The sequence below is a fragment of the Paralichthys olivaceus genome, chromosome 4, assembly GCF_024713975.1.
Source record: "Paralichthys olivaceus isolate ysfri-2021 chromosome 4, ASM2471397v2, whole genome shotgun sequence".
Classification (NCBI taxonomy): Eukaryota; Metazoa; Chordata; class Actinopteri; order Pleuronectiformes; family Paralichthyidae; genus Paralichthys; species Paralichthys olivaceus.
In genome coordinates this window covers 20,911,591-20,927,116 of record NC_091096.1, presented here as the reverse complement: position 1 = coordinate 20,927,116, position 15,526 = coordinate 20,911,591, and the positions used below count along the sequence as shown (strand labels likewise).

Here is a 15,526-nt window from a genome sequence, read left to right as displayed (position 1 = left end):
GAAGATGTAATTAATTATTTTATTTTGTTTCCACGGGTGCAGCCTGCAGAAGTCACCAGCAGAGGGCGGTGAAGCTGTTCCCCAGTGACTTGACATGAGAAGATTGACAGGTGCAGTAAACCAATGCCTTACTGCACGAGCTTGATTGATTATCCAATCAGGAGATGGGGGGAGGGGGGCACGTGCCACCGGTCGACCTGTGGAGCCTGTGCCAGGGAGTAGCTTCATGCGGAGCCGGTCACCGTCTATTTCCTGGAGCCACGCATCTGTCGCCTACATGTAAGTTGTTCTGTCGCAGCTCTGCTCGCTAACATTGTTTTGTGTCTCGCAGGAAACTGCCTGAGAGGCTTTCTGCCCAGTTTTATCCCCAACTTGTGTTCGTCCGCGTCGGCTCTGTCATTTTCCAGCAGCACGTGTGTCCCCACCTAGCTAGCTCCTGCTAATGTTCGGTAGGAAACCAATTCCAATAGCACATGTCGCGCATTTACATGAATGTCTATCCACAGTCAGTTCACTTAGTTAACTCGTGAATTGATGGATAATTATTATTCCCCAAGTGTTGAGAGACCTTGACCGAGCCCTTCACAAAGATGGAGGCTGTGCTGTTAACGTCAGGCGCCATCATCATGTCTGGTTAACGTGACGATCATCGACTGTCTTTATATTTCCCCTCTTGACTTACATTTTTAATTAGAAATTAACTTTGAACAGTTCTCTGGGCTAAGTTAATGTACTGACAGTAATTGAAACCTGATCAATTTGTGTTAATGAAGATAAGACTTGAGTCCATCTCCAGACTTTGTTAGCATCACATGTTGAAGAGACCATGTCCAGCACTGGAGTCCAGAGATGGAACTCTGCCTCCTCATGGACCAGCTCCATCAGCCTCCCCACACCACCCTGACACTTGGATGTAGTTGCACCATGTGACAGGACAAACCTGCAGGAGTCCAGCAAACACGCAGTTACTGCACCACAGACTAAAAGATCTTAAGAATGGCCACTGAGGGGGTTATTATAAAATACATTTGCTGGAAATTTGACCAGTTACAAAAAATTGAGATTGGAACAAACGCTTCAATTGTATGAGAAGTCTTCCTCACTCCACTACTACTCCAGTAGTTGGGTGATTGCACAAATATATGGTCCCTCGGCAACTGAGTCCATCAAATGTTTTTGGTCTTGAGAATTTATTCTCTTCACTTAGGTCCTTCAACCTGCCGGTTGTGTCCAATTTTAAGCCTGAATATCTGTGACAGTGCAGCACAAAAGTGTAATGACTTGACATGAAATGACCTCGTTTCTTGCTGTAGTGTGAGAATCACACATTAACCTTTATCCAATGGGTCGTTCCCTTTAGTTTATCCCTTTTGGTTTCAACTGGTGGGATCAGAAGTTGAGTGAATGGATCCCAACAAGCCAGAGTTTCATGGTATGCTGGGCGTTCCTTGGCTGGGGCGTGGAAGAGGACTACAGCCCGAGGCGCTGGCTCTGGGACGTAGTAGAGGGCTGCTGCTCCCAACCGAAGGGCCCGGTGAAGGACGAGCCAGAGGTTTCCCCATTCCTAGCGATACCCCACAAGGACGAAGCGTAAATGTACCCATTACTGAACCTGTGCTCGGAAAAGCAAGGGGACTGCTGGTGCAGTCTGATGATGGAGGATTTGGACGAGCCAGAGGACTGCTCCTCCCAGCAGCTGAACCAAAGGTAGGGCTGGCGAGAGGCGCTATCCTGCCTAGTCTGGGGCCACAGCATGGACCAACACCTCCAGCAACGCCAGGCTTCATAGAAGAGACCCAGACTTTGCAAGCAAAAGAGGTGGGAACCAGTACATGTCTGCACTCCTATACGTTTGCTTGTTTTAATTTCCTCAATATTATTATGTGGCCCATTGTAAATATCTTTCTCTGCTTACAGGTTGACATGCCCACTCATGGTCAAGGATCTACATTGGTCTCCATGTTTAGAGGAATGGGCATTGAGCCCTCCTTGACTTCATGGGGAAGAGGAACACTACCAGTTGGTTGGTATTTAAAACTTGGATTTTAAATATATATTTGGCCTTGGTTAATTGATAAATATTGGTAACTACTGTGCAGTGCCTTTCACAGAAATGATTCAGTCTGTGCCAGTAGTATAGGTGCACCTGCACGCACACTCAGTTTGCTATCAACAGAGCCTGAGTAACAGGAACACAGACAAAGACTAGCTTGTGAAAGAACTGGATTAAATGCCACTTGGTTATGGATAGATTTGTCTTAATAGCAATATAACTCTTCAAAACAGTTTATGTGCTCAATCATACAATGGGTACATACCAAGTAATGCAAATACAGTGGAAACCGCTGACTTTTAAATTAACTAAACAATCTTATCATATATCATATTGATTAAACAATTGGAAATTGGAGAGCCATTACACCCCTGGCCACTGTATGAGCTGAAGAACGAGAATTGATTTGGCAAATTTAATTGCAGGAAGAGGAGCAATTGGAGATATGGGAGAGTTGAAGCTGCAAGATGCTCCAGCTGGTTTCAGTAGCCCAGAGAGTGTTGGCCAACCTGAGGAGGTGATTGGAAGAGGACGCAGGTAGGAAACTGAGGAATTAATTATTATTAGATTTATTGATTAACAGGATTTACTGCCAACACCTGATTATGTCAAGAAGAAAAGATTTGGAAAAATATTGTGATGTTATTTTATAAGACCAGGTCTTCGTAGTGACCATGAAGTCTAATCAACAGCTTCCTCTAGATTAAAGTCTGTTGTCATCAGGTTTACAGATACAGTGCAGACATTGCATGTTTGGCTTTGACATGCTTCTTTCACTCTGTAGCTTTTGTAGACATGGTCAGTCGAATTGAAGGAGTGCTGTCGTATGTGGGGAACGTTTGTTCATGTAAAAGTGTGAGATCAGCTTCAGACTCCTCAAGGTCGACAGATATTACAGTTATGTCGAGAGTTTCTTGTTGGATCTTAAAAATATCTGTCTTTGCATAAACGTAGCCTGTACCAATATTTTGAACTCTGGCAATTATTCTCAATATAAATTGTGATGTGTAACCCTGGCTTCTGTGTAATTTGACCTATTACAGTTTCCTTGGACAAGGTTTGTCCCCACACACTATGGTTGGACTTGGAAGAGCAGCGATGCCCCAGCTTGGAGTAGGAAGAGGACGCCCTGTACTTCCTTCTTTCCCTCCAGGTTGTGTTGGGCCGTTTTCTTTTGCCTCTGAACCACAACCAGCCCCACACTCTCAGCCTTCCCATGCAGGTAGGGAAACTTTGAGAAATGATTCTCCCTATTCAGGGACATTCTTTCTTTAAGATGGGTTAAAGTAGATATTAATGCTTTTGAATAATAAAGTAGTTAAAAATGGCAAGAAAGTTTAATCTGCAGCTTCTCCGATGTATGAGCTCATGGTTTGAGTAAAAACATGTGAACTCCATCAATAAATTGTCTAATGAAACATAAATCATGTGACACAGCCATGCCCCTTGTGCCCACCACCCAAGATGTCCTGGAGCTTTCTTCTTTTGCACAAGCAACAAAAGAGCTGAAAATGGAGTCAGACTCGTGAGTATACTATCTCTCTTTCTCATTTACCTCCCAAGGAACCTGAAACACCAAGCTGACCCCCAGGCAGGTGGTTAAGAGACGGGATGCAAACATGTTTAAAATCCTAAATCTGTCATTTCTGCAATTAATGTGGGTCTGATGAGTTTTTGCATTTGATCAGTTGACCCGTTTGTGAATGTCCATTCTCCTCTGGTCAGTGAGCCACTAATAAAGGCTGGAACAAAAGGAGCTCCAATAACTATTGGCTCAAACCACATCTCGATTGCCTGCAAGAATGAAGCTGTTTATCAGTACCACGTCACATTCACGTAAGTAACGTGTGTTATTGATTTAGATTTTTTTTCTCTTTTCAGCAAAAATCCAACAAATTACTGGTGGAACTTATTCCAAAATTGAATGTGTAAAAGTTTAATCAGAACATGGTTGAATGTTGAAATTAATTTTGAACCAAAATGTGAAACAAAGCTAAATGGAAACCAAAGCATGACTGTTAAGGAAGAGGAGACATGTTTAGTGCCACAGTGTTGTTCCAAATCAGAATTGAGGAAGTCACTCAATACTTTATGGATGTATTCTTAGAAGTCAAGTGCATTTCTGATCATGTATTTTTCAGTCCAAATGTTGAATCAATGGCGATGCGTTTCGGCATGATGAAAGATCACCGCTCAACCACAGGGGACGTAGTGGCTTTTGATGGCTCCATACTGTACCTGCCTGTAAAGCTGGATAACGTGGGTATCACAGTGATTATTTTTGTGCTTGTTTGACTAATGTGTTAATTGAAGATTTGTAATTTTTAGTTGATTTAATTGTTACTGTATGTACATAACTGAATTTCTTTTATCGTCCGTCAACCTACTAGAATGTTTTGAGAAGTGTGACTGATTTTCTCTTCACTGCCCAATCCAAAATCATTGACAATGGCCAGATCTAACACGAGTACCCTTCTTTATATGGCACACAGGTGGTTCACCTCAAGAGTCTGAGACGGACGGATAACGAAGAAATACGAGTACAAATTCAGATGACAAAGATTCTGCATCCCAACTCAGATCTATGCATCCCGTTCTACAATGTGGTGCTCAGGAGGTATCTTCTTTTTAAAATATATAAATTATACACGTTATTATTTTTGAAATACATGTTGGTCAGTATGTGATTCAATTTAGGATAGTTATTTAAGGACCATTTTCTTGCATTCAACTGTGGCCATTGCTATAAATGTGCTGTTTGTTCTCTGTATGTCTAATCCAATTTAACAGCCATTAAGATTCAGATTTATGCAGATACCTCTGTACAAATTCCATATTTTACAGAGAAACTTCTGAAGCAAACGGATATTAAAAATGGAGACTTTATTCAAATGGAAGTGTTCTGCTACTTTTTATTTCATGAACTTTAAAGTTTAATAAATGGGAGAAATAAACTATTTATAGCATGTGCAAAAGTTTGGGCTAATGCAGTACTTAAAAACAGTTTTTCTTAAATGCTGCTCTATTTTTCCAGAATATTTTTGGTGGTTATCGTCAAGGAGCTTGGTTTAAACTGTCATTTCTGTGTGGCATTTTGGTACGCATAGATTGAGCTGCGTCTTGAAAAATGTGTTTGTCATCTTTTCTGATGAGGTGGTCAGAGAAAAACTAAAGATTCAGTGTGATGTCTTACATGTCTTTATTTCACAAATTGCATGGCTGTAAAGACAGTGAAAAAATGTGCAAAGGTAGAAGTAGTGCAAATGTCTTAAGGACTTTCGTAAGTGCAGAATTAGGCATGCATATACTGCCAGATACATAGGTCCCTCCTACTGGTGCACCAGTCATTCATCAAGTACGAGGCATTTTGAACAGTAGACCTAAATTGTTAATGAACATCTGACTTTTTTAGACATATTATAGTTTGGTGCCAAATCGAATAGATTAGCATTTCAAGAAAAGGTACCTCAAATTTAATTTGTCCACAGGTGTCAAACATCTGCATACAGCTGTGTTCTACTGATCTTTTCCACGCACAACCAGACTGCTGTATGTCAATGAAATAATCGTACTTATCACAACCATCTTACTCATGTTACTAGTTGGATGGTTTGATGACGGGACATGACCCTGTGTTGTTCTTGTTTTCAAAGGGTAATGAAAATGGTTGGACTGAAGTTGGTGGGCCGAAATCATTACGATCCAGAGAGCGCAGTCATTCTTGGAAAACATCGGTTAGTACTGTGTTGAAGTTTAACATAATAGGGCACCACTAACATCATGACCTATGCAGTCATCTCATCATCTATTTGTCTGTTTGTTTAGGCTTCAAGTGTGGCCAGGCTATTCAACATGCATCAAGCGCACAGACGGAGGCCTGTACCTGTGTGTGGATGTGACTCACAAAGTCTTGAGGAATGACTCTGTGCTGGACGTCATGTGAGTTCACACAGCAAATCTAAAACATCATCAACAGTATTGGCGAGTTCACGGAAATGTTGGTATATTTTCAAGTCGAGCATTTTGCTGTTTAAATTAAGTGCAAGATCGTTTCTAAAAGTTTAATTGAATAATTTTTCAATAAAAAAATGTTGTTACATACATTAACTTTTTTTTAAGAATCACAGTTTGTCTTTTCATTGCAAGTAATCTGGGAGCTGTGAGGAAGTCTCCTGATTCAAATTGTTTTGGGGTGAGGGGATCCCATTGGATACTAAAATAAAATGAGGAGTGCATCTTTGACTTTCTATGAGGGTACTTGGACATGCTCATGCATGTTTAAACATTGAATATACCATCACCAAGCCACACAGAGCTATATAAATGTCACATACTGTGATGTAGTCATACATATTTAAAAACTACGTTTGACATTCTTGTCCTCAGAGACAGAAATGTGAAAACCTTGACTACTATAACAGTACCCTCTATGAGTGTGTGCGGAGGAAGGGGTGAGTTGAAGGGCAGCGACTTGACTAATGCAACAGGCTTATTTTGTTCTATAGATTATTAAAAAAACAATCTTGCCATGGCTATGCCCTTTCTGTTTGAAAAGAAAAGGTAAAAAAACAAGGTACTGGGCCTTGTATTTAAAAGAAAAGTGGAAAACTGACTTGTGGCTCTTGCTCTCTGCCAGGAACGTGTTGTACCAACAGAGCAGGGAGAACTTCCAAGACGAATGCACTAAAGAACTGATCGGCAGCATCGTCATCACCCGCTACAACAACCGCACATACCGCATTGATGGCATTGAGTGGAACAAGTCGCCTAGAGACACCTTCACTTTGATGGATGGCACAAAAACCACCTTTGTGGAATACTACAGGTGAGACTGCTCTTATCATGGACTTGGAACTGAGGAGGAAAATATTGAATTACAGTGTTAATGCATTTAAATTGTGGCAGCCTATTTCAGAGCAGCAATGAAAGTCTTCCTTATACGGGCTGTTGCATTAACAATCTACATTTTAACAGCAAGAACTATGGGATCACAATCAAAGAGATGGACCAACCCCTTCTCATGCATCGGCCGAAGGAGCGGTCCAAGCCCGGAGGGAAGGTAAAACCGCTCTTATAAGAAGCAACAGTCAGGTTTCATCATGACTGAACTGAATTTGTCTTTACTTAACTGCTTGACAGTGGAGCGCTCAGCTGATGTGACCTGAATTGTTGCGTCAGTGCGCCACCTTGTGGCTACAAAGAGGCCTGCATTCTGTTGGATCTAGCGAGGCCTTGTAAATGCACTAAAATGTATAAAATAATTGCTCATAACAGCTGTCCCTCATAAAAGGGGAAAAAGAGTTTTCCATGAACAGTAGATGAAATTAATACTCGCACAAATGAATACTGTAGGTTTTCCATTGGTCCACAAGGAATATAATGATACCAAGAAAAACACATGTTTTTGTTTATTACAGCAAATCATTACTGGAGAGATACTTTTAGTGCCAGAGCTTTCCTTCATGACGGGAATCCCTGAGAAAATGAGGAAGGACTTCCGAGCTATGAAGGTAAATTTGATGTTCTTGTTCTGTTGTTACAACTTCAATTTAATCTTCAGTCAATCTAATCTTACAACTTCAGTAACAATTCTTCACTTAGCAGCTGTAAAAACATAAATGAGTCAAAGCAAGTTTTTAATAATGTTCAGCCCAGTTAGTCACTGCTGTAGTAGTATCTCATCATAGTTTAATTTCCCTGTCACTGTGTTGATGAGACTCTAGTTAGTAATAAAATGCTGGACCACAAGTTCTAAAGATTCCTTTAACAAATGCATTCGCTAATGCATGATTAAACAATAGACCTGTACTAAATCCTCCCTCCTCCCTTCATGATGATTTTCACATTCAGTTTTAATTTAATATAATTAAGGGGTGTTGATGCATTTTAAATTTCATATTAAAGGTCCAGTGTGTAGATATCACTAAATTCTACACACTGTACCTTTTAAATTAATGTGTGCTGCTGTTCCACTGTACTAGGTTGTACTGAGAGAAAGTTTTCCATCCCATTCATATTAATGAAGGTTGACAAAATAAAAACATTAGGAACACTTCTCTGTATTATCCATTTCACAAATTACGGCCTCAAATGTGACTATTAAAATAAATCAACACCTCTAATAAAAACTCATCATTATAATCCTCATTACAGGAGGATTTATTGCAGGGTATTATACTGGAATTGAATTACTGTGTAACAAGAACCTTTTTTCACTGAGCTGGCAAATTGATACTGAAGACTGTGAGTTAAAACATAAACTAGGTTTGAGTTGGATTTCTTTAGTCATTGAGGTAATCATATGCAGTTCAACAAATTAATAGCAAATGTTTCCGGGGGTTTTTTTGCGTCAGCATGGAAAATAGACTGTAATGTTCATTTAAGCCATTTATTTCACTCATACGTGGTGGTTAAAGGAAACATTACATGACTATGAACAGCAGTGGTGCATAAATACGCACTCAGATGTTTATGCTTCATGTGACCATACATTGCTGCACGTGAAGTCACTTGGGTGATTAGTTACTGCTACTGTGCAGAGTTTGAGACTGTTTCTAAAATACTCCCACAAGATGATCCTGTGTGAAGTTTTGTAGCTGCAGCTTGTCGGGCACAGCCATCTTGCGATGCGCTGTTGTTAAAATCAATCATGTTTGTGTTTGAATGTCGAGCCCTGTTCTTCGGTGACTGTCATTTTTGAAAATATTGCTGCTGATACTGCAGATCCTCAGAAATACACCGACCAAGACCATCAAACTATTCCAAGGCAAACCAGTACATGGTGACCCATCCACTTTGTATGTGAGGAATTGTAAATGGGGAAGGCTTCTTTTATCTTTGAACTGGTTGTCCACCTGGGTAAGGGAACAATCCACTCTCCCGGGAGAAAACCCCAGGAGCTAAATCCTTATTGACAGGTTTTTAACATTGGTCAGAATATCCCAGTCAAACATGACATGTCTTATTGTGTCACTGTAGAAGATCAGAAATTTCATCTCCATCTAGGGCTGCAACTAAAGATAATTTTGAGAATTGATTAATCTGTTGATGATTTATTTTGATTCGATGTGAATTCGGCTTTGTATAGTTTGCAGCTATCAGTCTCTGAAGACTTGAATATAGTATTCAGTATAGTATTCCCATACTGACAACAATTTTTGTGACCGAGTAGTAGGATTGGGCGGTATCCAAATTTTGATACCTTCATACCGTCTCCACATTTTACCGTGGTATACGGTATTATCTGTCCTGCATCTGTATCAGCGGGAGGTTTGTAAATATTTTTATAGAAACTGGTAATAATTAAACCTTTGAAAACCCTGACTGCACACTTACTGAGACTATATTTTTCGTTTATTGTAGGACTTGACCATGCACATCAATGTGAGCAGTGAGCAGCACACCCACTCAATAAAACAACTTCTAAAGAACATCAGCACTAACCCTGAGAGTGTGAAGGAGCTCAGCCGATGGGGACTGGATATTCACTCGGAAGTCCTCGTGGTAAGAATATAGAGCACTTAATAGTTTTGTTGACAGCCAAAACAATGATATAACATGATTAATATTTGTCCAAGATCAAACCCTATCCTTTTAGTCTCACAATGCAGTGAATTCATTTTTTCACGGTAGCTCACTGACATTTTTGACATTATCTTGTGTATTTGTTTCCTTTGGTACAGTTTAAAGGTAGAACTCTGCCTCTTGAAACCATCTGCCTGCAGTCTTCGTCTTTTACCACGGGTGCTGATGTGTCCTGGTCCAGAGAGATTGTCAGGGATCCCTCAATCAGTTCTGTGAGTGTATGAGAGTAATCTTTTTTTGAATAACATAATTAAACTGTAATTGTAAAAAGAAAAATAACAACTGGAAAGTTGAAATAACATTTTCCAGTCTGTCCGTCCCATTCTTGTGAATGTGAACACATCTTTTTGCCCTAAGGAAATTTCTTCAAATTCGAAACAAACATTTAGTTGGACTCAAGGATGGACTGTTCAGTGTGTCCTCTCAAAACCCTTTTTGTTCAGCCTTGTGAACACCTTAAGGGCACCTCAACAATCACTTTGACACAAATGTTTAAAATCAAACGTTTAGGTCACAAAAACCGAGATTTTGCCTCTTGAACATTTCATCTCGTGTCTGCCTTTAGGGAATTTCAGTTTTCGCTTGGACTCAAAGATTAGTTCATTATATTCAAGGGGTCGTGGTGACCTCATGTAAGTCTGGATTGTATCTAAATTGCACTGGTTGGTGAAGGCATACAACCACAGGGCGGTAACTTTTCCAAGAGTCGATAGCTGGCTTATTGTCGTCTTAATTCCCAAACTCTGTTTCTAGTGATGGTGGTCATAGTTTATATCTGCCCTCCTCAAACATCAGTGTGTAGCAACAGAATCAACATGTCAGCACTGAGTTTGGAAGTCGAACAACTGGCGTGAAAGTGGTAACTTAGATGAGCTAACCACTCTTTATCTATTCTGAAATCTTTAAGCTGACTGTGTTGCTTTGTTTCTTCATCTGACTCGTCTTACTCCTTAGATCCCCTTGAACATCTGGGCTATCTTCTACCCCCGGCGCTGTGCCGACCAGGCTGAGGAGCTGGTCTCCACCTTTAAAAAGGTAGCCGGACCTATTGGGCTGCGACTGGAACCACCCATTCGTGTGGAGCTAAAGGATGATCGCACTGAGAGTTATGTCAAGAGCATCCATTGTCAGCTCACCAGTGAGGTATGACATTAAACCGTACAATTTAACCCTAGTTAAATAACAAGTCCAGCACTAAGAGGCAAATGTTGAGATTTAAATGCAACTTGGAGAATTCATAATGGAGCTAAACCTAATTTACAGCAAATGAGGAGTTTGCATTTCTGACATTTGATGTCATACAGAGGAATATTGGCTAAATGGTAGTTTAGAATACTGTACATTGGCTGCAGAAATTATAGATTTATAAGTAATTAGATATTCATACCTCCATATAATGCCCTCATCCCTCCATCCACAGACAAACCCATTGTGACTAAATAGCAGCTACTGGAATCTGAAAGTTGAGTTATGTCTCTATTTTTAACTGCGCAACTGTTGTTGCTGCAGAACAGAAAATGATTGACAGTCGTTCCTGTCTGGTTACCAGGGGCAACCGTAGCAACTGTGAACTGTAAAGCTCTAAATACTTTTGCATGTTTTCAGCCTCTTTAGTCCAAACTGCACTGATGTCTCTGCTTATTATTTTATGAAAGTGTTTTCTCCAGGCAGATGGAAAACCATGTACAATCCAAAACACGACTTAATGTAGTTTCCCTTTTACAATTATCATTTTGGCCATCTTTGAATGCTGTGGTTTTTCAGCAGGCAAGAGAGAAATCTATATATCTGCTCAAGGTTCTTTTTTGACCATGTAAAACTATTGATTGTGTGGAGCCATTGAGGCAAAGCTACAGTCTAGTTTTGTAGATCTTTATTTGTCATCTCTTTTGCAGCCCAACATGCAGCTAGTAGTGTGTGTCATTGTCGGCAACAGAGACGATCTGTACAGTGCCATAAAGAAGCTCTGCTGCATTAAAAGTCCTATCCCATCCCAGGTTTGTAGTGATTGAAGTTGGAGTGTTTTGTTTTTTTAATATTTGACAAGAAAACAAAATACAAATGTAACCAAAGGATGGTACATTCTTTTTATCACTTGTCATCGTCAGGCCATCAACGTCCGGACAATTTCCCAGCAACAGAAGCTGAGGAGCATTGCCCAAAAGATACTCCTGCAGATGAACAGCAAGTTAGGAGGAGAGCTGTGGACCGTCAACATCCCTCTGGTGAGCATCGTGCAGGGACTGAGGAGCTCTGTTGCTCAAACAGATTTCTGTCTATTAGTCTGCAAGTCTGAAGTCTGGCCTCTGGAATCAAATGGTTATCACATAGTAATAGTAGTCTGCAACATTAAGTACAACTCAAACTCATCAACTCTTAAAAGCACAGGAAGATCACGGTTTATCTATTGGGACTGAACAATGAGGCAAATATCATGGTGGGTACTCTGGAAATGATGCACTATATTTGAAGGCCAAATTGTTCAGATTCATTTCGAATCAAGAGATTGTAACATTGCAGTGGATGGAGATATAATGAACCTCTGTCTTGAGTAGAAAAACTTGATGGTTGTTGGAGTCGATGTCCACCATGACACCAGCAAGAAACACCAGTCTATCATGGGCTTTGTTGCAAGTGTGAACAGGTAAAACATTTTTCTTTGTTTTATTTAGATTTGTTTTCTCTGTAGTTGTGTGTAATCTGTCTCATGGAACACAGAGTGCAACCTGTATAACGTGTAGCAGGATTGCACCATGCAGAAAAGCTTTGAGTTTCTTCTTATATAAATGGAACCAGCAGATTTGTGCAGACAAACCATAAATGTTAGTGGTATAAATGTTTGTGTTAACAGAATAACCACATGTTCCACTTCTCTCTTGCACTGCTTGTAAAAATCTGTGTTGCTATCTCAACAACAACTGCATTTGATGTTTTCTTCTCCAGCTCACTGACCCGCTGGTACTCAAGAGTAACTTTCCAGACACCCACTGAGGAACTGATCAAGGGCTTCAGAGTTTGCTTACTGGCTGCATTGCAGAAGTACTACGAGGTAGATTCCACCACTGGGATCTTCTCTTTCTTGTCTTCTCTGTTCCTCTCATCTTGTTCAGAGTCTTGATCAAAGTATTGTTGCAATCTTTGTCTAAAGATAACTGGATAAAGTAAATTTGTTGTGATAGGTTTAAATGCAGACAGGGAATGTTTAGACTGAATGAAAATTGCACAACTTTAGTTTAATTACCAACATCTATATAACTCCTGTGAATGTTTGTCTGTACAGGTCAACCACAACTTGCCAGATAAGATTGTTGTGTACCGGGATGGTGTGTCAGACGGCCAGCTGAAGACCGTGGAGCAGTATGAGATCCCACAGCTGATCAAATGCTTTGAGAACTTCCCCAGCTATGAGCCAAAGCTAGTCTTCATTGTGGTTCAAAAGCGCATCAGCACCACCCTGTACTCCTGCACTTCAAACAGTTTTGGCACTCCTCCACCTGGGACTATTCTGGATCACACCCTCACCCAGAAAGACTGGTCAGTCCATGTGAATATGTTGTCAGTGGATCCTTGTTTAAGCTCTTAGTTTGAACACAATGAGAAGGTTTATCAGAGGCCAAATGGAACAAAAAACTCCACTGTGCAAAAAGCAATCGATTCTGTTAAAGAATTAGAAAAGTTATAACTTAATGCAGTGGTTTCAGTCTGAATCCAACTTTAGGCCATAGATGGCCGACAAAGCAGATTGAGATGGTTTGTGTGGGGGCTGAATATGCTACAGAATTAAATTCACGTCAGCATATCATGAAAATATTGTAATTGATACTCGAAGACAGGAGAGGTCAACATCACAGGGTAGCAGAAGAGGGGCACTGGTTTGTATCCGTGTTTTTTACTTGTGTATATCAAAAATCTTCAGCCCCAACTCCTGGCAACAGTAGTAAATATGTGCACTTTGATAAGGCAACCATCAAAGACTCAGTGTATCTGATGTTGGCTACACAACATTCCTAACCATGAAATGATTTTTATTTATTCAGGGTGGACTTCTATCTGATGGCACATCATATTCGCCAGGGCTGTGGACTTCCAACACACTACATCTCTTTGTACAACACAGCAAACCTCTCACCAGACCATTTGCAAAGGTAGTGATAAAACATTTTCTTTTCCACTGAGTATCATTCTACCTCGTGCTCATATAGATTCATAACATTAAGCCAATTCAGTATGAGTGGATGAGTAAATAATTTGTTCACCAGCTTTTAAATATTTAGAATATATTTGACCAGAACAAAAGTTGAGCAAATCAAGATCCCTGAGGAAATGCATTGGTGGTGGCTACAATTACAGATCACGTGTAAACTCAGACTGAGAAAACAACTTTATTTGGTCTTCTTGAAAACAAGTATGTTCATTTGGAGAAAGAGCGGTAAAGTGAGATCCAATCATAAGTGGTCTCAGCTCTTCCACAATTGCATTCACCAATTCTGGCGTGACCACATGCATTGAACTCTTGGGCATTGGTGCATGAATAGCCATTAAAGTTTGTGTACTTATTGTTTTCTAAATCTTGGGAACAAAGTACATTAGCAATTGTCTTTGTTTTGTGCAAGACAAACTCATCAGAAACCAAACAGGAAAGACCGTTTGGATTCTAATGAGCTTGTTTCCGTTGTGTTTGTGACATGACTCACCAGGGGGAAAACAGAGAAACTCCTATACCGACAATGGGAAGGGAGTCAATTGTTTTTTTGGCAGGTTTACCCATGTTAATAAAAACTAGTGTATACCTTCCAATCTTGGTGTAAAAAGAGGTAATATAAACAGCAGCTGGGTATGCAAAAAGAAAACTGCATTACAAATGAGGAACAGAAGTCTGTCACTAACAGAAACTGAAAAACAATGATCTGGGGAAAACACCTCTTTATTTGTGTGTAGTTAAATGTTGCTGTTATTGTATGTATTGTTTGGTATATCTTCAGGTCAGTGAAATGGAAATGTGTAAAGTCATTGTTTAATCAGTTCTGAAACAAATTTGCAATTTTGTTTTGTCCAAACACCAGGCTGACTTTCAAGATGTGCCATTTGTACTGGAACTGGCCGGGCACCATTCGTGTTCCAGCACCATGCAAGTACGCCCACAAACTGGCTTTCCTATCTGGCCAGTTCCTGCACTCGGAGCCAGCCATCCAGCTATCAGACAAGCTCTTTTTCCTTTGAGCTGCACCAGTCGCTGCCACAAACAAACTACTCAGGTTACAGCAAAATCAGCTATGAAGAGAGACAGTACGGAAAGCTGAGAATGACAATAACTCATTTGTATTAATGAGGGATTCAATATTGACATGTGGCACTTTAACCTTTACAAATTTGGATACTAGATAGTTCACAGGCTTTATCAGACATCTCCCACGTTAACAGTAAAAATGTTTAAAGCCAGTCTGTATGTAGAAGTGTGTAGGAATATTCTGTTATTCTTTTATACAGATTTAATCCACTGGTTTGGGAAGGTTTAATTAATATTTTTATTTGTATTTTAAGCATTATTATGTCATGACTGCCTGTAGAGTTACATGGGATTATACTATAGTTTGTTTTTGATGCCCATTTCACCCACTGGTTGGAGAGTTTAATTGTGATAGTTTATTTACATTTTAAGCATTATATAACTACGACTGCATATTTTCTGCAAGTGTTGAGTTTGTTCTTGGTATTTACTTAGTTAGTTACTTATTGTGCAGTTGAGTGACTTTTCAGCAGACATGATTCTGACACAGCTATTCTCGTTACAGCTTGTAAGACACATTTTCCACCAAAATACGGAGAACTACACTGTTTCAATAAACCTCTTTCCTTTTTACACCTCTGCTCCCACCTGCGCACTGTGTG

At 40.0% G+C, this 15,526-nt stretch overlaps 1 protein-coding gene across 2 annotated transcripts; it reads left to right on the top strand.

Annotated features, from left to right (window-relative positions):
* Positions 1–122: 122 nt before the first annotated feature.
* Positions 123–15,499, top strand: piwil2 (piwi-like RNA-mediated gene silencing 2). 2 transcript variants are annotated; one of them, XM_020094094.2, is made up of 24 exons: positions 123–279; positions 1,361–1,818; positions 1,918–2,023; positions 2,479–2,590; positions 3,097–3,275; positions 3,491–3,578; positions 3,779–3,889; positions 4,195–4,312; positions 4,546–4,670; positions 5,707–5,787; positions 5,879–5,992; positions 6,690–6,878; positions 7,028–7,112; positions 7,471–7,563; positions 9,416–9,556; positions 9,736–9,849; positions 10,592–10,780; positions 11,533–11,634; positions 11,746–11,862; positions 12,193–12,281; positions 12,581–12,686; positions 12,918–13,171; positions 13,675–13,782; positions 14,701–15,499. In XM_020094094.2, the coding sequence occupies exons 2-24, from the start codon at positions 1,405–1,407 to the stop codon at positions 14,855–14,857; spliced, it is 3,192 nt and encodes a 1,063-aa protein (XP_019949653.2). In that variant the 5' UTR covers positions 123–279; positions 1,361–1,404; the 3' UTR covers positions 14,858–15,499. The 2 variants fall into 2 exon arrangements, with proteins under 2 accessions (XP_019949653.2, XP_069380280.1); XM_069524179.1 differs by having other exon boundaries at positions 131–279; positions 1,394–1,818.
* The last annotated feature ends 27 nt before the right edge of the window (positions 15,500–15,526 follow it).